This window comes from Podarcis tiliguerta, assembly GCF_965153285.1.
Source record: "Podarcis tiliguerta genome assembly, chromosome: 3".
NCBI lineage: Eukaryota > Metazoa > Chordata > Lepidosauria > Squamata > Lacertidae > Podarcis > Podarcis tiliguerta.
In genome coordinates, this window is record NC_139536.1 from 97,585,428 (window position 1) to 97,611,509 (window position 26,082).

At 43.4% G+C, this 26,082-nt stretch overlaps 2 protein-coding genes across 2 annotated transcripts; one reads left to right on the top strand and one right to left on the bottom strand.

Moving 5' to 3' along the window:
* Positions 1 to 20: 20 nt before the first annotated feature.
* On the bottom strand, positions 21 to 10,049 carry LOC310673382 (glutathione S-transferase-like). Its single transcript, XM_083431846.1, has 7 exons — positions 9,844 to 10,049; positions 6,004 to 6,160; positions 4,388 to 4,439; positions 3,085 to 3,217; positions 2,311 to 2,452; positions 1,668 to 1,799; positions 21 to 553 (listed from the first exon to the last, which is right to left on the bottom strand). The coding sequence occupies exons 2-7, from the start codon at positions 6,088 to 6,090 to the stop codon at positions 431 to 433; spliced, it is 669 nt and encodes a 222-aa protein (XP_083287972.1). The 5' UTR covers positions 6,091 to 6,160; positions 9,844 to 10,049; the 3' UTR covers positions 21 to 430.
* Positions 10,050 to 11,594: 1,545 nt separating this feature from the next.
* Positions 11,595 to 25,331, top strand: LOC310673381 (glutathione S-transferase-like). Its single transcript, XM_083431845.1, has 7 exons — positions 11,595 to 11,852; positions 15,910 to 16,016; positions 16,241 to 16,292; positions 19,648 to 19,780; positions 20,526 to 20,667; positions 21,619 to 21,750; positions 25,002 to 25,331. The coding sequence occupies exons 2-7, from the start codon at positions 15,930 to 15,932 to the stop codon at positions 25,125 to 25,127; spliced, it is 672 nt and encodes a 223-aa protein (XP_083287971.1). The 5' UTR covers positions 11,595 to 11,852; positions 15,910 to 15,929; the 3' UTR covers positions 25,128 to 25,331.
* The last annotated feature ends 751 nt before the right edge of the window (positions 25,332 to 26,082 follow it).

Sequence of the window (26,082 nt, forward strand, 5' to 3'; positions counted from 1 at the left end):
AAGCCTTGTTTGGATCTACCTGGGTTCTCAAGCATCAAAATCATGGACTCCCCACATGTTTAGCATAAATCTCGATTAATGTAATTGAACTACTTTTGCCACCAGCAATTTCTATCTCTGAGCTAATACTGAAAGAACGTACTTTTAGTCTGGATTGAGCAGCATGAAGGGTCTATATAACCCCATCATTTTCTTATCCCAAACTGGATTGGACATTATTATTACCCATGATCATGCCAGGTTTCCGAAAGCATGCCCCCTGACCAGAATGGATTTAAAAGTTGAGTTAGATGTGGGAGTAACTTTTCACAGAATTTGTAATAAAAGATCAAGGTGGTTGACAAAAATTTAGTGAAGGTGTATGTGGAGAAGCAGTATAAATCAAGAAAAATAAGGCCACTGTTTGCAGTGATTGTTGTAGCTGAAGTGCTCAGAAGTTGAAAATCTTCCTGATCTGTACAATATACTTTTCATCAAATGGGGGCTTCCTCTGGCTGCCAGGCTGCAAGAATTTCTTAATTGTAGGGATGTTGCTTATTCTTGTCTTGAAGGCCTAGATGGAAAAACAAGAATCTCCTCTAAGAATAAGGAAGAACTTCCCAACATACATGGACTTACATTTGAGAAAAAGACCTCATCCACCAGTTTCTAATGTTTGCTTTCCTCTTCCCTCCCCATTCCATTTTCCTGTTGAATCACTGTGAACTTTGGGCAGGGGTTTTGAAAATGTTATATGTTTTCACATGCATTATTATTGTTGTTGTTTCTAGACATGTACAGTGGTACCTCGGGATGCGAACGGGATCTGTTCCAGAGCCCCGTTCGCATCCTGAACAGATTGTAAGAGGCGACAGCGCGTCTGCGCATGCGCGTGTCACCACTTCCGCGCATGCACGTGGCGTCATTTTGACCGTCTGTGCATGTGTGAGCGGCGAAACCCGGAAGTAACGCGCTCTGTTCATTCCAGGTCGCCGTGGAGTGCAACCTGAAAATACTTACCCTGAAGCGTATTTATCCCGAGGTATGACTGTACTGAAAATGGAATTCTTTGATTGTCAAATTCTGAGTGGTTGAAATAAAGTTTTAAGTGCTATTATGACATGCAGTTTTGAAAAGCAACCAAACTGCTTAATAATAAGCAGGGGCATATTTTTACAAGCATTGTAAAAGTATTCAGAGATAATTATACACAAGAGTCTAAATCAGTGGAAGAATGCATCTATGGGAAAAGATCTGTGGTCCCACGGTGTTCAATCCACATGTGAAATCTGAACTTTCTCTATAGTCTTTCTACAAGCCCCCCCCCCCCAAACTTTCTAATCTGGTGAGCCTTTTTTTGGTCAGGTTGTCTTGTAATGCATCAAACTAAGGCAATTCTAGCCAGGAAATGAAGCACTTTTATCATCAAGCAAAGTAGATGCAGAAGTCTAGATGCCTGCTCCACAGAAACTTCCAGATGCCTGACATAAGACATATCCCCCAGATGGCCACTTGGACTTCCTCTCATACACCACCATAATCACCATCATATAGATGATGACATGCTAAGTGCGGCACACTCCTATGACTGAAGTTTATCCAGTTGCTGTATTTGCACACTGTGAATACACACAGCCTTACAGTTTCCATTCCATCTCATGTCTCAGAACATGTCCTAGTTCACTCACTTGCAGCAGAGGAAAGGCAGAAAGAACATCAGGCTTCATCTCTTCGACCATCAGAATAGCTTCAAGCAGATGGACATCTGCCCAGCTGAACTTCCCACCAACAAGGAAATCTTGTCCATGATCTTTTAGAACCTGTGGCATACAAAGAAATAGAAGTCATTGTTGAGGGTATGTAGACCCCTGGCTCAGACTGGGCAACGGATGCTTGTTGTGGATTATTTCTGCTTCTTTTGTAATTCAGACATGTAAGGCTGAGAGGCAGGCAGAGACTGTCCCATGAGAGCAGCCACTTGTTTTTTTCATTCAAATATACATTTTACACACCTGCATGTACCCACTGCATAACACCGAAAGGCCCTCATTGCTGTGATTCTCTGCTCAGTAGCATTGGAACTTGACATCGGGGTGGGAAACCACATATTTGCTGGACTCCAGCTCCCATCAGCCCAAGCCAGCATGGCCAATGGTCAGGAATTAGGAGAGTTGTAGTCCAAAAAGAAATGTTAGTAGACTTGTAGGTTTACTATTCCACATTTAAGTGCTTCTGCAGAATTTTGCTACTGCTATAGATGGTTCTCCCCATACACCATCAGCAGTTAAGATCTAACTGCATATTCTACGTTGCTACCTGACAATCCCTTACCTTTTCATAAACTGGGAAGTATCTGGTTGTGGCCCTCTCAAAAATTAGGCTGATCTGCTTTTCTTTGTTCTCAGGGGGCTGGAAAGGGAGCGTCATTATCATTCCCATCAGATCAGTTGTTCCTTCCACGTACATGTCAATCCTGAAAGAAGCCATTAGAACAGTTACTTTCATTTTTTGTGTTTCTTCATCTTCTTCTTCTTGTTGCTGTCAATCAAAGTACAAGAAAATCAAAATATAATTACAGCATATTATACATTCCAAAATTAGCAATACATTAACGATATAATGTATACAGTAAATAAAAAATAGAAACAGATTCAACGATGCTGTTTATCCAAACAAAAAAATATATATAATTACTTATGTGACTTTCACCATTCCTAAATTTATATGCAGGTGAAAAATCATGACCAGCTCTAATACATTTCAGCAGCCATGTGGAAGGACATATATTTGTGCAACCAGTCAGTTGCAACCCAGCATGCATGGTGGGATCTTTCACACATGTATGGAAGGTTAGCAGGCATGGTGCATGATGTGTTTGGTATTATCATGTTATTAGGCAGTTTCCCTCCCCAAGGAGCTTTAGTCTAAATGTTCTTGTAAGAATCACATTGTGACATACAGCTCTGGGAATATAGAGCTGCATAAACAGAAAGATGATTGAATGTTTGCAGTTCAGGGCAGACATTCCGTGTTTTCAGCTTCTGTCAAGAGCTGGCTTTCTATTCAAAAATAAACCTAGAGTGAATTCTACATGTTAATAAGTACAGTGCTCTCTCCTTCAGGTCCTTCCCGTAGAGGTTGTGCTTTGCTGCGATGTAGTTGAGAATAGCTCGCGTCTGCACCATCTTCATCCCATCTATTTCCACCATGGGCACTTGCTGGAACAGGAGGAATCCATCTTTAAAGAAGAAAAAGATGGGGATGAATGATTCAGTTCTCACAAACTTAGATAGCTTAAACTAGTACTTCAGGTTGATTCAGCCTGCCTTCTTTGAAAGTTAAAACTGAAGTATTGCAGTCTCTAATCTCAGTAGAGCAGCTTTCTTTAGGAAAATGTGGCTCCCCATTGGTTTGTATCATTCAAATAGAGATGCAAAAAGACGTCGTTTTCCATTCCAGCCTGTATTCATTCCATACACTGTTTCTATTCATCATTCATTTCTCTGTCCATTGTAATGGGTTTTAAAAAGATGTTTTAATTGAAAATTTTCAAGATACAATACAATAAAAGACAAACTAATAAAAAAGAGGAAGCAAAAGGAAAACAAAAAGAGAAAGAAGAAAGAAGAAAGAAAGAAAGAGAAAGAAAGAAAGAAAGAAAGAAAGAAAGAAAGAAAGAAAGAAAGAAAGAAAGAAAGAAAGAAAGAAAGAATACAAAGCCCTCTTTAGGTGGATCTTAACCTTTATCTCACACAAAAGTGAATGGACCCTCCCAGCTCTCACCTGGGGGATCCTCCTTTCGCTGCCTCTCACGCAGGATCATTCATCAGCAATCCATTACTTTCCCACAGTGATAAAATTATGTAACTTACAGAATTAGTTACATAGCTTACATTGGTGTTACGTCATCCCATTCATTTTGGTGCAACGTAAACTCAACACAAATGGGGTGTTTGTAAGTACTTTCAAACTGTTTTCAATGTTGTGTTTTAATATTGCAACCCCCTCTTTGGGGCCTTAGGTTGAAGAACAGGCAGGAAATAAATAAATAATCAATTATGTATTCTTTGCGGACAGAAAGAAACAACAGTGAATACCAGTCATATTAAGCGGATTGATTTCCATTCTGGGCAAATATACCAAGCTGGCAATTTCTGCTCCCGCTTCCATTTCTGTTGAAATTCTATCACATCCCCAAATCCAAATTCCTTTGTGTTTTTCCTGTGCAAGCGAAAACCAAACCAATTTTTTTTTTTACCCATGAAAATAACAGTATTTGTAGACTCTGATGTGGATCCCAACACTAAGTAGTCTCTGAGGTTTCCATTTAAAGAATCAATGGGGGCTCCCCCTTAATTCTTTAAATATATCAGTCCCATGTAGAGAATACCTTCGCCCATAGACTTACTTTTCCGTAATTTTTCCAAGTCTTCATTTGTTTCAATGAATTGTTCTTCAAACTGAAACAGAATAGAACACACAGAATCATGTTTGTTTTTCATGTCCTAATTATCTTGAGAGAAATAGATGCTTGTCATTTTCCTTGACTTTAAAAGCACCTGGAGCTTGGGGGACTGTTTTGAAAACCTGCAAAATGCAATGCAGCCATTAAATTCCTTTTTCCCTGCCTCGCTGCTGTACCCTCGTATTGATTCATATTACAAAAAGGATGGTTGGGATGAAAAGGGCCCCTTTGTCTTGGCAGAAATCATGCGCTTAGTCAGTATACAATGCAGAGTTTCTTTCCTATGTTTGTTTTCAGCGTGCCACACCATTCATACGATTCTATTGGTTTAAAGGACTTCAAAAGACAAACCGTCCAACCCACTGAAATGAGATCATGTTGAAGATTCTGAATCATTTCCAGAGACACATTTGTCTTGGCCTTCCCTCTGTAGCTGGGGAGTGTGATCCCTCTCTCTTACATATAGCATTTTCTATTATGCCAAAAATAATTTTTTATATATTCTAAAATATACCCACAGCTTCTCTGTTTTTAAAATATACTTGGAGTCGAGAACAGATTTCATGCTCTTTATTCAGCTCATAGTGGTGAGGAGGAATGGAAGTTCCCCCAGAATGTCTGCTTTATATATATTATTTACACAATGGGCCCCACATGATTGGCTAATTCCGGGATTCTGCTGTAGGCCAGTCAGATTGCGGATTCACTTCCACCTGGAGCTGGATTGGGTGGCTCCTGTGGACCAATCAGACTGCTGCATTCTGAATCCTATTGTTCTAGGACCAATCAGACTGCTGCATTTTGGATCCTATTCAACTCAGTACATAACAGGTTTGCATGCATTTCTCTGAACTATATGGCTGATTAGATGACCTATATTCACTTGCCTGGGAGTACAGCCCACCAAACTCATTGGGATTCCCATTTAAGTCAACATGTATAGGATTGTGCTGTATGATTGAAAACAAACAACTGTCCCTTGAATTGGCAGCCAAATAGTTTTATTACTGGGACAGAGATTTTCCATGCAGCTAGGGTTGCCATACGTCTGGGGAAAGCTGGACATATCATCTTTTGGAGGGCCGACATGCTGCTGCCAGCCTGAGCTGAGGACTAAGAGGCACATGGGTGTGGCGGCAGCCCCAGCTCAGACTGGCAGTGGCTTGGACTGTCCTCCTTTTTGCTCTTCAAGATATGGCAACCCTAGATTAACATCAGAGTCTTGTGGCATCTTAAAGCTGCCTAGAGTGGCTGGGGCAACCCAGTCAGATGATCGGCATATAAACAACAACAACTAATAATAATAATAATAATTTTAGTATGGCATAATTTTTCATGGACTACAGTCCACTTCATAAGATGCTTAAAACATTCTTCTGAGTTGCAATAGAAGTGTATGTGTTTGTGTATACAGACACACAAACATACAGAGAGAATTGTGTTAATAGCACAACATACTGCACATATATTCAGCTGTGTGTGCAAAAGAGGCCATTCATCTTAACTATTGTTAGTTCATTCATCCAGCATTGCCTCCCCGCTTTTATGGTCACACAAACCTCCACTCCAGCTGCTGCAAGGAGCCAGCGTATAGATTCCATCTTCCCTCTCCCTCGGACATAGTGCAACTTGGGTTTCCCAGCCATCTTTTCAGCCTTCTACTTTGTCAAGTACTGCACAACTGAGTTTCGCAGTAGAACAATGTTATGGACTGTCCTAAAATGGAAGATACAGAAAATGGGGGATTAAACAGACAGAACATTGGAAGTGTTGGGATACAACTCCGCTTGCATTGGAGGCTGGTGGGTCTGCACAGAGAGAAAGAAGATAGAGAGGAAACCTCATGGCTTCCTAGATTGTCCTTTAATATGTGCTGACCTTTCCTCAGGTGCTAGACTGATGCACTCACTGTAGCTGACCTCATTTCCTACGGCTCCCACTCTTATCTTGAGAGAGGAGACATTGTTATGTTTCTCTTGCTGAGAACAAAGAGCAGGCATGGCGCTCTTTTTCTCCCTCCACTTTAGTTAGCTAGAACTAGGATCTTTTCTATCAAGCATGTACTGTATTTTTCGCTCTATAAGATGCACCAGACCACAAGACGCACCTAGTTTTGGGAGGAGGAAAACAAGAAAAAAAATATTCTGAATCCCAGAAGCCAGAACAGCAAGAGGGATCGCTGCGCAGCGAAAGCAGCGTTCCCTCTTGCTGTTCTGGCTTCTGGTATAGCTGCGCAGCCTGCATTTGCTCCATAAGACGCACACACATTTCCCCTTACTTTTTAGGAGGGAAAAAGTGAGTCTTATAGAGCAAAAAATACGGTATTTCCTTTAATAAACCTGTCTTTCCTAAACTCAGAGCCTCAGTGTGATTGCATCAAGGGTAAGGCATGCTCCTCATTGTTAAGCTCAGCTTTTAATGATCATGCACTTAAACTCCGTCTCCCATCATTCAGCAGGTAGACTGCTCTGACTTTGTGCTGGGCGACAGTTTTATCTGTCGAATTTCCACCTCTCATACAGTTGTTAAAGGCACAAAACATACAGTTATCTACCTTTCAGGCCTTGGAAATAGAATGGGGATGTATGACTAAGCAGATCTGAGCAGCTTAAAACTGAGCTGTTGAACAAGCACACTTAGAATCATAGAATCATAGAATTGGAAGGTACCACTAGGATCATCTAGTCCAGCCCCCTAAAATACAGGAATCTTTTGACCAACATGAGTCTGGAACCCACAACCCTGAGATGTAGAGCCTCATGCTCTACCCACTGAGCTATCCCAGACGCTCTCTGCTTCTCTGCAGTTTCTTTGTTGAGTTTAGATCTTTCTCTCAGAACAGAGTGAACTATGCCACCAACCCAAGTTCTTATAGCTGCTCCCTCTCTGAGAGGGCCAGAATTGATCTCAGAGGCTTGCAGTTGATGATGAACTGCCCCGAGACCTCCAGGTATAGGGCGGTAAATAAATGCAATAAAGAAATAATCATGGTGATGATGATCTGTTAAATACAATCTGGATTTTAGTATGCTGCAGCATGACCTTGCAATTAAGTTAACCATTTACCTTAAGTACGGGTTTATGTACCCTGAACCATTTGATAGTGATAGCTGTTGTAACCAGAGCTGCCAACTTTTGAACTGAAGACAAAAAGAGTTCTGCTGGATCAGGCAATGGCCAGCATTTTGTTCTACAGTGGCTAGCCAGATGTCTATGAGAAGCTTGCAAGCAGAACCTGGGGAAAAACAGTACTCTCCCCTCGTATTGTTTCCAGTAACTGGTATTCAGAAACAGGCTGCCTATGACAGTGGAGGTAGAATTACCTCTGTGTGATCAGACTGTGGAATTCCTCTTGAGCTCACCTTTGCTTATTACATTGCCTGAACTATTGCCTCTGTGTGACCTGACCTTGGACTGTCTCTTGACCTTGACCTTGCCTGAATTATTAGCTGGGTGTCCAGTACCTGGACTGCTTTGTGGCCTAATTATGGACCCTTTCCAGCTAGAAGACCTGGCCTGGAACTCTCCCAGTCTTCAGCTTCATTGAATGTCCTCAAGTTCCAGCATTATGAGTGTGTGGGTGTGGGTGTGACTCCTCTATCCACTTTCTCTACACCATGCATAATTTTATATATGTCTATCATAATTTTATACACCTCCATTTGCTCCTGTAGCCGTGCCTTTAATGGTCACGTGATGTCCTATAATAGTACTACTCTCCTCTGCCTTGTATCCTGGAGTACTGTATCCAGTTATGGACACCACAGTTTAAGAAGGTTATTGACAAGCTGAAACGTGTGCAGAGGAGGGTGGACAAGTTGATACAGGATCTAGAAAGGAAGCCTTGTAAGCAGGCATAGGCAAACTCAGCCCTCCAGATGTTTTGGGACTACAACTCCCATCATCCCTAGCTAACAGGACCAGTGGTCGGGGATGATGGGCGTTGTAGTCCCAAAACATCTGGAGGGCCAAGTTTGCCTATGCCTGCTTATGAGGAACAGTTGAGAGAGCTAGGTATGTTTAGCCTGGAAAAGAGAAGACTGAGAGCCCTTCAAATAAATACCTGAAGGGCTGCCACATGGAAGATGGAGCAAAATGTGCCCAAGGCCCTATAAACTAGGGATTGTCATTTGATATAGCATGCCTGTTCATTCAGCTTTCATTCAATCTTGAACCCCTCCCGGTTCACTACAGTTTCAGCATTTTGTTGTTCTTGCAGTTTGCTGTGCAGCAGGGCTTGTAATCCATTTAGAAATGTTTGAGCCAACTTATGTAACAAGGAGGTGTCCACTTACGAAATCAGCTGGGTTCTGTAACCTGACTTCTCTGACTCATATCAGATGTGCATATATACTGCATGGGTTGCTTGCACAGAACTATCCATTTGGTAATATGTATGTGTGAATTGAAAACTGCGCACTTCCTAATTTGAGAAGAAATTAAAATTTTAAACAGCAAATAGAACTTCGGAAACAATTGGTTTCCTTAAGGGTCATGGAAGGAAAGTTTCCCCTCCTCCTCCTAGCAGCCATCTGACATCTCCCAAAAAGCTTCCAGGAAAAGCCATCCCTAACCGCTTCCCCTCTCTCTTGGCATATTACTATTGTCAGCTTATTCTTGTAGCAGTTGGCAAATTGTTCCAATTAATTCTCTGCGAAGCCCGCCTCACTTCCTTCCCTGCAACATACCACAAAACCCCAGAATAGTGGCCCTTGTTTGCTTTATCCAGCTTCTTCCCCGTTCCTCTTTTTCCCCTCTGTGTCCCTCCCAACACCCTTCACAGCTCAGGAAAAGAAGCTCCGGTGATCCAACGTCCAAGTTTGCAGTTATTTCCCAGCCACGATATATTCCCTGTCAAAGCTGCCTATCCAATTTGCTTACCCAACTAGATTTAATTCTTGCTAACATTTGCCTTCACCTTTTTAGATTCTACTTCTTGACTCTCTGAAATCTCTCTTCCCCTTTCCCTTCCCCAGCACAGCAAGCTAGCAACATGCAAACTTTGGCAGATGTCAAGTTTATTTTAAACAGCTGAACTAATGGCCCCACTTCCCCTCCCCTCCAGCCCTCGTTTATATGGCAGGAAAGTAGCGTCTGATCCTGAACAGTTTCTTCCAAGCTTCTTGTTTTGACTTCCCTTCCACTCACTGTACTGTAGTTTCTGCTTTCTGCTTTCCCTTTCTTTCCCTCCACGCTTTAAAATCCCACCGTCCTGCTTTCGAAAAGAAAAAAAAGCCCTTGTTATCCTTTGCTCATCTCTACTGCAGCTAATGTCTGCTAAAGTGGATTTTTTAAAAAAATGCAAATCTGTCACCTTTGCTGCACTTCTCCCTGGTTTAAATTACTTCCCACATAGCTGAGTGCAGAAAGCAAAGCACTTCACATTTTCCAGTACTAACCTCCAAACCTGAATCCCCTTCCAGGGTCTAGGCAAAGAAACTGAGCTTCAAAAGGCTTTGTTTGGTTTGGTTTTTGTTCCACCTTCTCTGGAAGATTTGCACGGGGGTTATCCTGTGACAAGGCACAACGCCTACTGCACAGATCCAATCAGCTTTGCCTGAGTTTCCCACAACTTTCTGACACTTGAGTCTCTCTCGCCCACCCTTGCAGACGGGGAGGAGGAAAACTCTGCAGCGTCAGGACTCAGCTGTACAGTAGTCCTATAAAATTCCTGAGGCGTGGCTCCGCTCTCGACGGAGAATATTCTGGATACTAGTTTATTGTGGACAGAGTTCAGTTCATCAGACACATTCTATGTTATCCTCTTGTGTGTGTGTATTATAGTTTGTGTGTGTGTATGTGTGTAAAAAGGATAAAAATTGAAATGCTCATACACCGTGCTATTTTTGTAGAAAAACAGGTGCCGGAGCTCACCATAAACTTCCCCCCATGTTCTCTTAGAAGGAGGTTGGCACCCACCTGAGAGATGCTGGAACTGAGTTCTAGCAAGTTCTGGCTGCGGGGAAAAGCCCTGCTTGTATGCTGATAAATTGTAAAATGCCTCACCACTTCCCTCTTCCAGCATAAGAAAGACCTTATACTTATAAACAAGGCTTTTCTTGTGTTGAAGGTGCTTACTGGTATGGAGTAGTGGCCATCTTTTGCTGCCCATGGCAGCCATTTTGTGCTAGCACCTAGAGCACTTTTGTCAATATATGAGTACTGGCACCTCTCTTTCTTTCTTTTTCAGCCAAAAGGTTATGATACTACGATCCTACTACGTATAGCCCCGCTGAATCCAGTAAATCAATCTTGATTTTTTAAAAAGACTCCTTTCATTCCTCACTTGAAACAGACAGTATTGATCCCACCAGCAGGAAGAGAGGAGCAGAAGCCGGGACAACTGTAAAGCTGATAAATATTTTGCTGCCATTTCTCTGCTTTGCTCCCTTCTGAAGGGAGAGGGGAGATGTTGGAGCATCCATGAAGGACCCTGGACCCAGATGTTAAGTTGTGGGTGAACATATCAGAGGACACAAAGATTCTTCAGAAAGCTCTTGTTTATTCACAGGCCACAACAGAACTGAACTGAAGGGTTCAGCCAACCAGCTTATATAGAGCTCAACTACAAGGCAACAGTAACAGCTTTCTGTAACTATCCAATCACTGAACGTCACTTTCAATTCCTTATTTGCATATGTGGACCTGAGTGAAAACTATCTACAGTATCCCCCCGCTGGCCCGGGGTGAGAACTTCAGTACATAACACCAGACACTGCCGATTTGCAGCAGCTGGCCTGATGACAGACTTCTGGGCCAGGTTAAAGCGAGGGAATTGCTAGCTTGAAGGGGATTGCTTTCGGATGGTGGGATCTGACTTTCCATTTGCCTGGGGATTAAATAAGCAATTGCATGTGGACCAGATAATGCACTACCACCACTGAACAACAGCTGTTCCTAGGCCTACCTCTTTTTGCCATTCCTAAGAGAGTACTTTCAGATGTCAATGTAAGCACTTTTCCCGTAATTTCATTGGTGTCGTTTTCTACCCCATACGAAAATAGTAACAGGGCGTAATCCTGTGATAAAATGTTGCGGTCAGGGCAGCAACGGAACAAATCATGTGCTTTTCATGTGAAAATAAATGATCTGAGCATTATTATTTTTTAAAAATACAACAACCCATGCCTGTCATCAGGGATTTGGGTGAAGAGAACACGAAGGGTGTTTCACGTATGACGCAGCAGGAAGCGTCTGGCACCATATATACACCTGGCAGGAAGCCACAGGTCCTTTCAGTCTGATAATAGTATAGAAGGTGTAGTTTTGACATTTCAAAACTGAATGGTAAGACAGTGGAAAGAGACTTCACCAGAGTAGCTGGAATTTCCTGGGCTGTAGGACGTTTTGAGGCACAGTGTCTTTCTGTGTGGAGAAAGAGATTGGATAAAGCAAGTCTTTGCAAAAGGTTAGTACTGGATGTTTGAAGTAAGTGACTTTTTTCAGCCTTAGCATGTGCAATTCTATACAGGTCTACCGCAAAGTAAGCTCCATTGCAGCCAGTGGAACCCAGTGTGGATATAGGATTGCAGTTTAAGATACTTTAAATTATCTGCTGTGTGGGTTATGAGTTAAATATTAACTTCAAAAAGCTACTGGAGCAATGCAATAATTTTTTGCAGTTTGCTGACTTTACAGTACATTTGCAGAACTTTGACACAAGGAAAGAGGGGAGAATTAATTGCATTTTAATCTATGAAAGCAGGACAAGTGAAAATAAAGCATGGGGCGGATTAGCCAGGGCAAAGAGTGAAAGCACAAGATGAGGGAGAGGAAGGGAAGATAAAGAGCGGCTGAAATTCAGCAAAGAGAAGGGGCTTGGGCATGAAATATGGTTCAGAATGGCATGTTTTGCTCTGAAGCAAAGCCACATGTCAGAGAGGAATGTTCCCTCGTGGTGTGAGAAGGGGGATTTCATATGGTTTTCTGTTGCTGGAGGGAGCGGAAACATTGTTGGAGCTCTTGTAGAAGAAAGGCATTGCTGAAAAAAGCCAATTTGGAACAGACTATCATCATTTTAGGGACGCGGGTGGCAGTGTGGATTAAACCACAGAGCCTAGGACTTGCTGATCAGAAGGTCGGCAGTTCGAATTCCCGCGACTGGGTGAGCTCCCGTTGCTCAGTCCCTGCTCCTGCCAACCTAGCAGTTTGAAAGCACAAGTGCAAGTAGATACATAGGTACCGCTCCAGTAGGAAGGTAAACGGCCTTTCCATGCGCTGCTCTGGTTTGCCAGAAGCGGCTTAGTCATGCTGGCCACATGACCCAGAAGCTGTACACCGGCTCCCTCAGCCAGTAAAGCGAGATGAGCGTCGCAACCCCAGAGTCGGTCACAACTGGACCTAATGGTCAGGGGTCCCTTTACCTTTACCATCATTTTATGGGGGTGAAATAAAGGCTGTAAAAATCCCACAACATACTTTTCTGGGAATAAGCACCATTGAATTCTGTGGCCCTTGTTTCTGTATAGGACTTGGCTGCATAAGACAGGAATCCCTAAGCACACTTTCCTGGAAGTGAGTGACACTGAGTTTCATGGGACTTGCTTCCAGGGAAACATGCATAGGATTGTGTTGTAAAAGGGGGGGAGGAGTTGAGTTTCCATGTCACCATTTTAATATTATTATGCACCATTATTTTAAATCTATTGCAAAATGTCCTTAAATTTAGGATTGCTTTATGCATACAACAACACCTGTTGATTTGATGTCTGTACAGCTTGCAATCAATAAATAAGAAAGAATATGTTGATTTTCTGCATACTGTTAAATGCAGATAATACAAGAATGGAACATGTGCAGTTTTTGAATTTTTAATGCAAGCCAAAACAGCTCATGACCCCCCGAGAACAACTTGGGTCGCCCCTCAAGGCAGTACCCTTTGCTCCTTTCAGTTGGCCCCAGCTACAAATTTTCATTGTCTACCCAACCACCCGTCTGGGTCCAGCTGCAAACCTCTGAATCTCATGATCTGCCAAGAAAGCATCAGAATGTGAAAACAGCTAAAGGCGAGGGAGTATTTCTTTAAGGTGAAATAACTAGATGATCTCAATGAAACCAACTTTACATGTTAAAAGAATGGCAAGGCTCACAATTTTGCAGCTGCCGTACTGGAATCGGACCTTAACAAGTCCTAAACTGCCTGCAGGGGGACTGTTTGCATTGCTTTTTCACTTACAATTACATTTAACCTTTCTGTTGTGCTGTGGGTTTCATTCCAGTCTTAAACGATGCACTGCCTGGGCATGTAGAGCTGGTAAAGAGCCTTTGAGCTGTGACATGTTTGCAGAACAGTGATCTCGTTCATTCATTTTTGAGGGCAATGGAAATCTTGGTGTTTGCTTTAGATTAAGTTTTCATCAGCCTTTGAGCATTAATACCTATGACTCAGCTTCGGTTGACTTGCTTCATAGTAACTCCCAAGCCGCTGTTCTTTTCTCCCTCCAGTGTTCTCCTTTGTGTCAGGTATAAAAAGCAAGATGATGTGGCTCAGGCATAATGATATTGAGCTGAGAAACCACCCCAGTCATATTGTGTTTGTGAGCAGTGTTTAAAGCAGAGTTTCCCAGCTCAGACACCATGGGAACGTTGTTTAACCTGTCAATATATAAGCACTGAAGGCAAACATGTGAAGAGAGGAAGGGAGGAGGAAATGCACATTGCACATGCACACTGCTCATTCTCGAGCCAGTAAACAATGGTTTGTTGTTTCTTTGTTGTTTGAACTTGGTTTAGGGGGATGGGGACTCAACTGAGGGTGCAGTCAGATGTGGGGAATGCTGCATTTATTTTCCTGATTATAAGGCTAGCACTGCTCTCCCAAATTCTAAGGTTCCATTTATACTGCATTACCTATTGTATTGCACACAGGTGGCGCTGTGGGTTAAACCACAGAGCCTAGGGCTTGCCGATCAGAAGGTCGGCGGTTCAAATCCCCTCAATAGGGTGAGCTCCCGTTGCTCGGTCCCTGCTCCTGCCAACCTAGCAGTTCGAAAGCACGTCAAAGTGCAAGTTGATAAATAGGTACCGCTCTGGCAGGAAGGTAAACGGCATTTCTGTGCACTGCTCTGGTTCGCCAGAAGTGGCTTAGTCATGCTGGCCACATGACCCGGAAGCTGTACGCCGGCTCCCTCGGCCAATAAAGCAAGATGAGCGCCGCAACCCCAGAATCGGTCACGACTGGACCTAATGGTCAGGGGTCCCTTTACCTTTACCTTACCTATTGTGTTGTGCAACTGGCTTTTTGATTAAGATACCATCATTAAATTTTAAATGGGGGGGGGGCTGTATCCCAGAATACTGCCTCAAATTTCATCCCGTGAAATTACAACACAAAGCTCCAGCAATTTTTTGAGTTAACAGGTTTGTAAATGGTTTGTTTCTGGAAGAAAATAATACAGAAGTGAGCACTGAACTTCTGCTAGTTTTCTAGAAGTGGCCTTTACACCCTGTGAATGATAATGTAAAATGTGGAAGTTAACAGGTAAGGAAATGTTGGGGAAACATAATAAATTGCTGTCTGAATGGAGATCAAGTTCCGTCCTGACCTACTTATTCTAATTTAAAGCCTCTAATCCATGGGTAGGCAAACTAAGGCCTGGGGTCCGGATCCGGCCCAGTCCCTTCTAAATCTGGCCCACAGACGGTCTGGGAATCAGCGTGTTTTTACATGAGTAGAATGTGTCCTTTTATTTAAAATGCATCTCTGGGTTATTTGTGGGGCATAGGAATTCATTCTTCTTCTTTCCCCCCCAAAATATAGTCCGGCCCTCCACAAGGTCCGAGGGACAGTGGACCGGCCCCCTGCTGAAAAAGTTTGCTGACCCCTGTTTGAATCTGAACCAGCCTTCACCAATCCGACACCCTCCAGATATTGTTTGACTCCAATCCCATCGTCCCTGGCCCTTGGTCATGCTGACTGGATCTGATAGGAGTCATTGTCCGAAACATGTGGGAAGGACAGATCTAATCCATACAATTCAAGGTGTTTCCATAAATTTGTGAGCATCGTTAGCATAAAGAATATAAACAAGGGATTGAATTATAATAAATGTGACAGAAACCCATGCCACAATTTCAGACCCAACAATATCTACCTATGGAGCCCATTTCAACGCCGATGAGTTTGTAGGTTATTATGGCTAATGACTTTTGAAATTTTGTGCTTGGGCACCAATATATTATTTATTTCATAAAATGTATACACCATTTGATTGTAAAAACATTGTTTACAGTGTTCTCCCCTTAAATGTCCTTGGGACTATAGTCTTTGGAAATCAGACAATCCTTCCATGTCCTTTTCCTGTTGTAACCACAAGAATACTCAGCCTTTCCATCTGTGCATAATACATATTCTCTTCATTTTGCTCCACCTAATCAAACTTTTCAGCAAAATCGTACCTGCATGCTTGTGTACACAATTTATTTAATTAACCTTTTTCTTCTCCCCATTAAATGGCACTCATCAGGAAACCAGCAGCTTAGAAATATGTCTGGGAAACCAAAACTGACGTATTTTGAAGGCAGAGGAAGAATGGAGTCCATCAGATGGCTCTTAGCAGCAGCTGGAGTGGAGGTTGGTTGCTTATGTTTGGAAAACTCCCCTTACACCAGATTGCTTGTGAAATTTGCACTATTGTGTGCTTGGAGCTTTGAACAGGAGATTTCACAATTCACAGCTCACACTCTTAGCTATTTCTGTATCTACAGAAGAGCCAATGCAATACCTTTATGCAATGAAAAGAACTGGCATGACATAGGAATGAAAATAACTTGATCTGTTTTCCTGTCTTTTTCCAGTTCGAAGAAACGTTTTTGAAAACAAGAGAACAGTATCTGAAGTTAATCAAAGGTAAAACTCACGGTGCAAACCTACATATGCCTATTCAGAGGGAAACCCCACTAAATTCAGTGGGGCTTATGCCCAGATAAGTGAACAGCTTTTTGCTACCCATGTATCTTTTTCTCCAAAATCTGAAAATACCATTTGACATGTTTAACAAATATGTCACCTGAAACAACAGTCAAACTCCATTCATTTGTTTAAGGATAACCTTGCAGGTGGCTTTCACGTCCAACTAAATCTGAGCAAATGCCTGAAGCTTTACTTATAACCTGGATTTAAGGCTGTTGACAAGGGGGTTAAATTGATTGTAACTGCACTATAAATCCTAAATCTTTATCAGCATATATGGTGCAGCTATGATCAGTTAAACCACTAAGAATAGGCTTAAATCTTCCAGGTTATAAATGGCTTAAATCTAGGCAGTGGCGTAGCGTGGGCGGTGCAGGGGGGGTCGGCCGCGCCGGGTGCAACATCTGGGGGTTAGGGTTAGGGGGCGCAAATCCACGGGTTAGGGGGCGCAAATTACTTGCCTTGCCCCGGGTGCTGACAACCCATGCTACGCCACTGAATCTAGGTTGTTAAGTGGATTGTTTGCTCAGATTTAGCTAGATGGCCAAACTACAAGATTGTCCTTGGAGAGATTAGTGGAGTTCAACTGACTTTCCAGATGACATACTGACAAAGGGTACATGAGCAGCAAAAGCTACCATGGATGGTTGTTTCCTGGCACCTTGCATTGCTTATTTTCCTTTCTGTGGGCAACTCATGCATGCATCTGAGTTTTTATATTGAATGTTGGCGCTGTAGGTGCAGACAATGTTTCATGAGAACATTCATCTATAGATAACATGCAGTGAGGAATGCACAGAGATTGCTGCTGTTTCTCACAACCGTTTGACTCTTATGTCACTATTTTTATTTCAGCTAGAAGTAGGTATGTGGCTGAACTCTTGGGCTAGCTAGACAGTTGTTGAGTTTTTTTGAGAGCTGAAGGTAGTTTGAGAGAGACCTCAGCATCCATGGGTCTGCACACACACACTTCTTTTGTCCCACTATTGTTACCTCTGGTCAAACAGGTTTTGCATGTTTTTCTGAAACCACAAAATGTTTACCAAAGGCAAAAGTGGAATGGCCACATGCAAGAAGCAGCAAAAGAAGCAGAATCTTTCTTTTGTCCAGCCAAGGGTGTTTTCACACATAAAGCACAAGTCATGCTGTTGCCTCTTCTGCTCCTGATTGTGCCACATATAAAACATAAAATGTAAAATCTATATTGGTAGGAATATATTGGTAGGCATCAGGCTTGTTTACACATTTTTGTCTACTTGAAGAAGCCATGGTCCGATCTGAAAAATACAAATATTAAGGTTACAATACTATACAAATAATAATAATAATAATAATAATAATAATAATAATAATAATAATTTTTTATTTATACCCCGCCCTCCCCAGCCAAGGCCGGGCTCAGAGCAGCTTACAAGCAATAATAAAAACAAGATGAATGATTACAACTTAAAAACAAAATTAAAATACAACATTAAAATAATGGAACATTAAAATATTAAAATGTAGCCTCATCGCAGGAGGGATGTATCCGATCGAAATGGCCCAACACTGGACCTGAAGTCAGTCGAGGGGCCTCCAGTTCAGTCACTGTATCTAAATTGGCAGGGAGATAAAATAAAGAAAATTTGAGCATGCAAAACAATAATTACCATGTGGTTAGGGTAGAACGACGTGTCAGTGTCCACTTATCCCCAGTGTAAATATGACATATCGGCAAAAGTCGGAAACTGTAAGATAACTATAGCATGTACATGAAAATCGGTTTCAGATTTGAAATCAGCGTTGAAAGAACGTATAAGAACAATTGAAAAATGTCATGCAACAGAAAATGGAAAAAAAAATGTTGGAGATCTGGACGGGGGAAACAGAATTAATATTCTCCCCAAAATGTGTAACATTCCTCAGTGCAAAAGATCTTTCTAATTTTATTGCATGTTACATAATCCAGGCTGCAATCCACAAGCTCTTCCTTGAAGGCAGTTTTAAATGGGCTTGAGTACCTGGGCTGTGGGATAGAATATTGTAACATGCCTCCTTGGAACAATTAGCTTTATTTTGCTTGGTGTATTCTTTGGGGGTGGTAGATTATAAAATGGCCCCAGGATCTGACATTCAAATGGCCTGAGCATGTAGAAATCTGTCCAGATTTAAAGGTGTGGTTGATTCTTGGAATGCTGCAGAACCCATGGGAAGCTGGAGGTTTGAATCATATGCAAAACAGGGCCTGGTTTAGAAAATTTACTGCTTAGCAATGTTTTCGAATCCTTTCAATTATTTTAAGCATTGTTTAGCCACAAAGGTTCCCAGAGTGGCTTACAGATCTTGAAGATAAATAAGACAATTCCTGCTCTCAGGCTAATAGTCTAAAAGATGTGACACAAAATGAAAAAAGTGTTGGGCAGAGAAGAAAATAAGCAAAAAGCTGATACCAGTTCTTAGTGCTACTAGGTAAAGATAACGGGGACCCCTGACCATTAGGTCCAGTCGTAACCGACTCTGGGGTTGCGGCGCTCATCTCGCTTTATTGGCCGAGGGAGCTGGCGTACAGCTTCCAGGTCATGTGGCCAGCATGACTAAGCCGCTTCTGGCAAAACAGAGCAGCACACGGAAATGCTGTTTACCTTCCCGCCGGAGTGGTACCTATTTATCACGTGCACTTTGACATGCTTTCAAACTGCTAGGTTGGCAGGAGCTGGGACCGAGCAACGGGAGCTCACCCCGTCACGGGGATTCGAACCGTCAACAAGCCCTAGGCTCTGTGGTTTAACCCACTAGTTTCTTCTACAAAGCCAAAAGGGGCTGGTATCTCTGCAGAACTAACAAAGGAGCCCTAGCAAAGCACTTTCTGCTATACTGAGCTGATTTCCCCCCAACTCTGCAAACTGTGAAAAGTATTGGTTGTTTTTTCTATCTCAGGTTGTGAGCTTGATGCAATCTTGCGTTAGACACTCACACAGGTGGTATCTGGGAAAGGTAGGAGAGCTTATTCAGTGAGTCGAATGTTGGACTCATTAGTCACAATAGCAGGGAGAAGTCAGCTTTTCTTCTCTGACACCGGAAGAGCCTCCAGTCTATTTGGAAGGTTGCACACACATTCCAGGCATGAGATACGTTACTAAACGATTGAAATTTCTCTTGGCTGTTTGCCTTCTGGCAGAAAGGGAGGCCACACGCTAGCTTTGAAAGTGCTTCACTGTGGAGGAATCTTGCCACATTTCCTTAATCTCACAGAATAACTATTTTGGAAAGATGAATGACTTTGCTTTTGCTTTTTTCCTTTGCTTTCCTAAAGATGGATACTTGCTGTTTGATCAAGTCCCTCTGGTCGAGATGGATGGGCTGAAGCTGGTCCAGACCAAGGCCATCCTCAATTACATTGCGGGGAAATATAACCTCCATGGGAAGAACCTGAAAGAAAGAGCACAGTACTGTATCATGGTTCACCATACTGTACTTTATAGCTGCATGAAAAGACTCCAGTGGCGTTAACAGTATTTGCACATGCTCACAAATCTGCATTGCCTTGGAAAGAGGAAAAAAGCTGTGAGAGGAAAAGATATTCTGGAAGATTTTGGCTTCTTTTTCTAACACCCATCCGATATGTGTGTTCATCCAGTGTGTCACATTTTATGGGTGATGTCCAATGTTGATCACACTCAGAATGGACCCACTGAAATCCATGAGCAAAAGGCCACTGATTTCAATGGTCTCCTTGTTCTTCTATGTATGACTAACCTTGGCTTTTACCCTAATATCCTACTCTTATGTGCTCTCACTTTAGAGTGTCAAGGAGCAATATTTAGAGGCTCAGCTTCTTTTAGGATGATGGAAAGGGAACCCTGGAGGCTTATGGTGCCTTCGTAAATAATGGCATTATTTACATATCTAGGGAAGCAAAAGGCCTTTCCACCAGAAAGTAGCAGCTCCCTAGGAAGCTATTTCTGCAGCTTCCTTGAAATAGCTCCCAGGTTCAGCTAATTCCACTTAGAAACTTCCAGTTCTCTCTCTCTAAGGGGGTTGAGATAACCGCTAAGCATTGAAATAATGCATGAGGATAGGTCAACAGACCACATAAGTTAGACCCACTTCCCATTTTTATGTTCCTATTTTCCCAAGAAGTTCAATCTAGCAGATTAATTTTCCTTATCCATGCCTGCCTTGTCCTCACAGCATTGACATGTATGTGGAAGGAACCATGGACCTGATGGGCATGATTCTGGTGTATTCTTTCTCTCCACCTGAGCAAAAGGAGAAACAGCTTGCTTCTGTTCTTGAGAAGGCCACTACCAGGTACTTCCCAGTCTACGAAAAGGTATGACAACAACGATTCCCATTCGTAGCTACATCAGGGATGGGGAACCCAAAGCTGAGTTACACATTACCCAGGAGCAGCCTGTGCCTTCTAGATCTTTTGGACAACAATTCCCAACTGGCAGGGTATTTCAATGACCAGTCCTTACCCTCTCCTTCCTGGTCTTCAAGAGTTTATTTGCAGTGCCTTTTCCAACTTTATGTTACCAAATCAATGGTCGGACTAAATCAATGCCTAGGGTTGTCCCTTTTTTGTTTTCAACTTCATCACTTGATAAAGATTTGCATAGCTGGGAATAAATATTGCAGGGAGAGGGCTAGATTTCTCCCTCCAGGCATTCAAGTCCAAGCAGGCAGATCATCTCAGCCTTGGCTGCCAAGTGATGGCCGTTCCACCAGGCATCACTTCTGTCTAGTAAGTCTCTCTGTAAACTAATAGTGATCTCAATTCTTTGAGTGCTGGTTTTTAACGCAGCCAAAATGGCATCACGCAGACATATGAGGGAGGTATCAGCATGCTTTGGGGAACCCCTGAGGTTTTCACAAAAACGAAAGCTCTTTAGGTGGGGGGGGGGCACAAAGGCAGTTTTTTAAAAAAACAAAACATATTGAAACACCGAGAAGGGGAAAAGCGTGGTGTGCATGGTTTATTTTTGCGGGGGGGGGGGGGGGGAGCCAAAAATGAGAATGGGTGGCTGGAATCTTCTACCCTGCAAATTCTGATGATTCCCTCACAGCTGGGGGGGGGGGATTCACCTGCATTATCTCTTATTTGAGCCTGTCTCACCTGGTCCAAATATGCCTGTAAGGGAGAGGGGTGGGGAGGAAAAGCTATCAAGTTCTGCGTAGCATATATGACGTTTGAATAGGAGTCGGCCACACTTTCCCAAAATTCCCAAAACTATCAGTTTACAGCAAAATTAAAAGTACATTATTTATTTTTGTTTTCTAGGCCCTGAAACAGCCTGGACAAGAGTTTCTTGTTGGCAATCACCTCAGCTGGGCAGACGTACAGCTGCTTGAAGCAATCTTAATGGTAGAGGAGCTAAAATCTGATGTTCTTGCACCCTTCCCTCAACTACAGGTAAACTGTTGGTCGAGCGCGTTGTGCATAATTCTGCTCTTGTCATGTCTCAGAATGTGTCGGTTCTGACCTCTGGATTGACGTGTGTAGAATTCAACTAAGGCTAAGCTTGACCCTTCTTTCTTTCTTCTTTCTTTCTTTGGTGATCACTCGTTGTCTTCCATAAACACGGTTTTAACAATGAGTCCATAAGTGACTGTGGAGGCCAATTCTGGATCCACACGTCCTTCCACAGTGGGGACATTGGTTTCTGGGTGGGAGTTGATCACGGTGTGGATTTGCCAAGCGTGCCTTCCTTTTAGTATGTTTCTCCCTTGCACCCTGAGTTTGAGTGTCTTCAAAGCCCATGACACCTTTGGTAAAGGCTGTTCTCCAACTGGAGCACTGGCCTGCAAGTGCTGGCCTGCGAGCACTCCAGTTGGAGAACAGCCTTTACCAAAAGCTTGACCCTTACACAAGGGACTATAATGATTCCCTATCTGGGCAACTAATTCCAGGAAGCTGCCTTCTAGAAAGTCAGACTGTCAGTCCATCCAATTCAGTTATTTTCTACGCCAACTGGCCAATTCTCCATAATTTCAGACAGGAGAACCTCTGAGCCCCACTTGAGGATTGAACCTGGAACCTTCTGCATACAAAGCAGAGGTTGTACCATGGATTTATGGCCCTTCCTGCTCCTTCCCTGCTCCCTCGCAGCATGTTGGATGAAGGACTCTGGGCAGTTTACAGTGACCTCTCTTTGCTCCTCTTCCTCACCCCCGCAATCTTTAGGCAATGTGCTGTGACCATGATTCATTGATTTTTACAGTGCTTGATTGTTAAAACAACAACAACAACCCTCAAAGCTGTCAACTCAGTGGTGTTGATGTGATGAAGCGAGCCAAGGGAAAAACCAAACCACTGTGCCCACCTTCGCTCCCCACACTTCTCAAGTCCTGCTGCTACCTTGACGCAGTGGCTCTCTGACACTGTTCTTGGCAGACTGGCAAGTCCTAAGTGCCAGTGGTGTGGCGTGGGTTGCTGGCACCTGAGGCGGGGCAAGTGTTATCCCCATCCCCTGGTGGACTGGGCAGCTGGTGTGGGGGCAGGTGCTGGGCTGTGTGTGTTTGCACAGAGCCTGCAAGGAGGATGAACGGAGCCCGCCTCCAATAGGCTCTTCGCTGGCTGCTTCCATCTACCTGCCCTCTAACCCAACCCACCCACTGCCGTGCCTCAGCTGCCAGGGCTCTGTGCCTGTCTTGAGGGTGCCTGGTTGTGCCCCCTCAAACATATGCACCCCGGGCCACAGTCCCCCTGCCTCCCCCAAAGGCACACTCCACAGAGCTGCTTCCCTGTGCACAATACCCATCTTGTACTATTATGTTTGCGTCTCGAGGCCCCAAGACCCACCCCCAAAATAAATACACACAGACACTTTGGGGCAAATTGTGGCCACAACTTTATTGAAATACAATCACGTGAGCGGTACTGGCTTAGGCATGGACTCCCCACTATAACTGGCTCCACCTCTCAGGGTGATCGACCAATGGGGTAAACCAAACGAGGGAGCAAGGTCGATGAGGACCAACCTAAGCTCACCCCTGGGTTCCTGTGGTCCTGGCATGGCCCTAGCCCCTCAAGCAGACTTCGGACGAGATCCAGGAGCCCCAGATTCCTTTAACGGAATACCCAGTTCCTGGAGGGGCAGGTGATGGCCGCACCTCCCCTCCCCACAATCCAACTGAGCCTAACCGCCACCTTACAAGTTGTGGCGATTTGCTAAGGGGTAGGCATAAACCAAATGGCTAAAAGCCAATCTGCCAAATGGAAAAAATTCCTACCCAGCCCCTGTTCCAAAACAGGCGACCCAAACCAAAGCAAGGCCAAGCGACTCTACCTAAACTAGGGAGGGTGGGCAGGTGTTCAGCCGTGCAAATGCAAGTGCCCCACTTGCATCACATTGCTGCTTTTAAAGCCCCTGGGATCACGCCACCTACTGGCTATTGGCTAAAACAGCCTGGCATGATCCCAGGGGAATGGCCAGGGCTTCCTGCTCCTCCCACCCCCATTTTAACCCTGTCCAGGTGAGCTCTTGGGTCCTGAGTGCAACCAGGACCCTCTGTTATGAGGATCCCATTTACTTGTTTACAAGTACTGGCAAAGGGGCAGCAGGGGTTGAAAGAGGTCATGGTTAAAGGATCGATGCCAGCTGGCAAGGCAGCAGAGAACACCAGGTTGGTGGCGTCAGAGATCAAGAAGGCAGCTGGGTGAGAGGGTGTGTTTCTGGTTCAGAACTCACAAGGCCGGCAAGCTGCTGTCTGTTCTGAATCCAAGTGTATGGAGTCATTTGGATTACTTCAGACCTTCTGCCTGAAAGGGTTTCGCGCTGGTTTGTGCATGAATTGAACCAGATAATCTTCATTAGTACTGTGAATCAAGACTGGAGTAGGGATAGATGAATCTGTTAGATTCAAGTTGTCTCTGTTTCTCAGTTTTCCAGTCTCAAGTGGAGTTTTCTACCTTTCCAGGTTTTTTTCACCAGGTTTTTTTAGTGCGCATATTTCTTAACATGGAGATTATTGTATCCAGTGTAGTAGCCTAATACGCCCACCTTTGCAAGTGATTTCCCCTAATAGAAATCATTTGGGGAACTCATCGTCACTTACAGTATATGCGATTTTTGTGCACCTTTCTCTAAAAATTCCATTTTTGTGGAGGGGAAAAGTTCATTTGGAGAAGCGCATAGCAAAATGCAAAGAAGAGCAAATGCTGAAGGACATGAATTATGCTATTTATCCTTAAAATGCAAATTTCTCCACTATCCTTAGGACAAATGGGAAGAAGTGAAGTTTATTGGGGGGGGGCGGGTGGCAGCAGGAACATGTACTCAGGAAGATACACCCTAGGGAAGTTCCCACATAGCTCCAGCAATGTGCCCAGAGGCTTCCACTTATGCAGCTGATTGCAGCATCTGGTTTCCATATCAAAGAAGTGGACCTTTATGGCAGATTTAGATGTTGGCACCAAAGAGTGGGATCTATTCAGCGGGGAGCAGCAACCAGACCTTGTGGATATTAGCTTTTTTATATTCAGGGCAAGTCTCTCTTTCTGATGGTTGCTTTATATTGATACAATTCCTTTCTAAACAGATCTTCAGGTTGTATTTTCAAAAATTATTTTCAAAGGATGTTGCTCTATACTCAAGAAGCTATTCTGTTGCTTAGGGGGGGAGGGGAAACTTCTTTGCTTTATTTGTTCATCTTTTGCTCTAGGCTTTCAAAGCAAGGGTAAGCAATCTTCCCGCTATAAAGAAATTCCTGCAGCCTGGAAGCCAAAGGAAACCGCCCCCGGACGATGCGTATGTCGCAACTGTGCGTAAAGTTTTCGCGAGTGAATAAGAAGCACTGCATCAGATTGTTAAGGCTACTTGCCAAGGTCACTATGACTGCTGAAAACCAGTAGGCCTGTAAATGAAATGATTGTTACCTCTCATGAAAAAGCAAAAAGTGACAATACGGAATGTTGAGCAGATGTTGTTTCTGTGCATGTGGCTAAATTGATTTAAAGTATGTAAAGTGCTTGCATTAAAATATTCAACAAGAGCGTGTTTTCTTTTGTACTGCAAAACAACGCGGCTACTTATTTATTTATTTATTTATTCGCGCAAACATTTATAGCTTCCCATCTAATGCATTCCTTTTACTCAGAATGGCTCACAATAGTATTAAACACACACACACCTTGACATCCACAATAAAACAACTATATACAGTAGTATCTCGGGTTACATACGCTTCAGGTTACATACACTTCAGGTTACAGACTCCGCTAACTCAGAAATTTTGCTTCAGGTTAAGAACTTTGCTTCAGGATGAGAACAGAAATTTTGCTCAGGCGGCGCGGCAGCAGCGGGAGGCCCCATTAGCTAAAGTGGTGCTTCAGGTTAAGAACAGTTTCAGGTTAAGTACGGACCTCCGGAACGAATTAAGTACTTAACCCGAGGTACCACTGTATTCCAACAGCCATAAGAACAACATCAACCTATTAAAATAGGACTCTAAACAGGGTTCACCATAGAAAACTTCATTTTCCCAGCACAGTAGAAGTGGGCGAGAACAGGAACGTGTTCAGCAACCAATGGAAAGTGGCAAGGGAGAATGTGAAAGGAACCTCATGTATTCCAGAATTTGGATGCAGCCTCTCAGAAAGCCCTTTCTTTTGGCCCAGCCAGTTGTCTCTCCAGTATGGGGAGATGGCAGTTCTCTCCATGCCCTGCTTTTAGGTTTCCCATTGGCCCTTGGTTGGCCACTGAGACAGAATGCTGGGCTAGAAAGGCCTTTAGTGTGACCCAAG

Coding starts and splice junctions, on each gene's coding strand:
- LOC310673382 (XM_083431846.1), bottom strand. CDS start 6,090: ATGGCTGGGAAACCCAAGTTGCACTATGTCCGAGGGAGAGGGAAGATG. Junction 1,800..2,310: donor ACTTCCCAGTTTATGAAAAG/GTAAGGGATTGT, acceptor TGTATGCCACAG/GTTCTAAAAGATCATGGACA. Junction 554..1,667: donor CTGCCTTTCCTCTGCTGCAA/GTGAGTGAACTA, acceptor TTTTCCATCTAG/GCCTTCAAGACAAGAATAAG.
- LOC310673381 (XM_083431845.1), top strand. CDS start 15,930: ATGTCTGGGAAACCAAAACTGACGTATTTTGAAGGCAGAGGAAGAATG. Junction 16,293..19,647: donor GTATCTGAAGTTAATCAAAG/GTAAAACTCACG, acceptor GCTTTCCTAAAG/ATGGATACTTGCTGTTTGAT. Junction 21,751..25,001: donor CACCCTTCCCTCAACTACAG/GTAAACTGTTGG, acceptor CTTTTGCTCTAG/GCTTTCAAAGCAAGGGTAAG.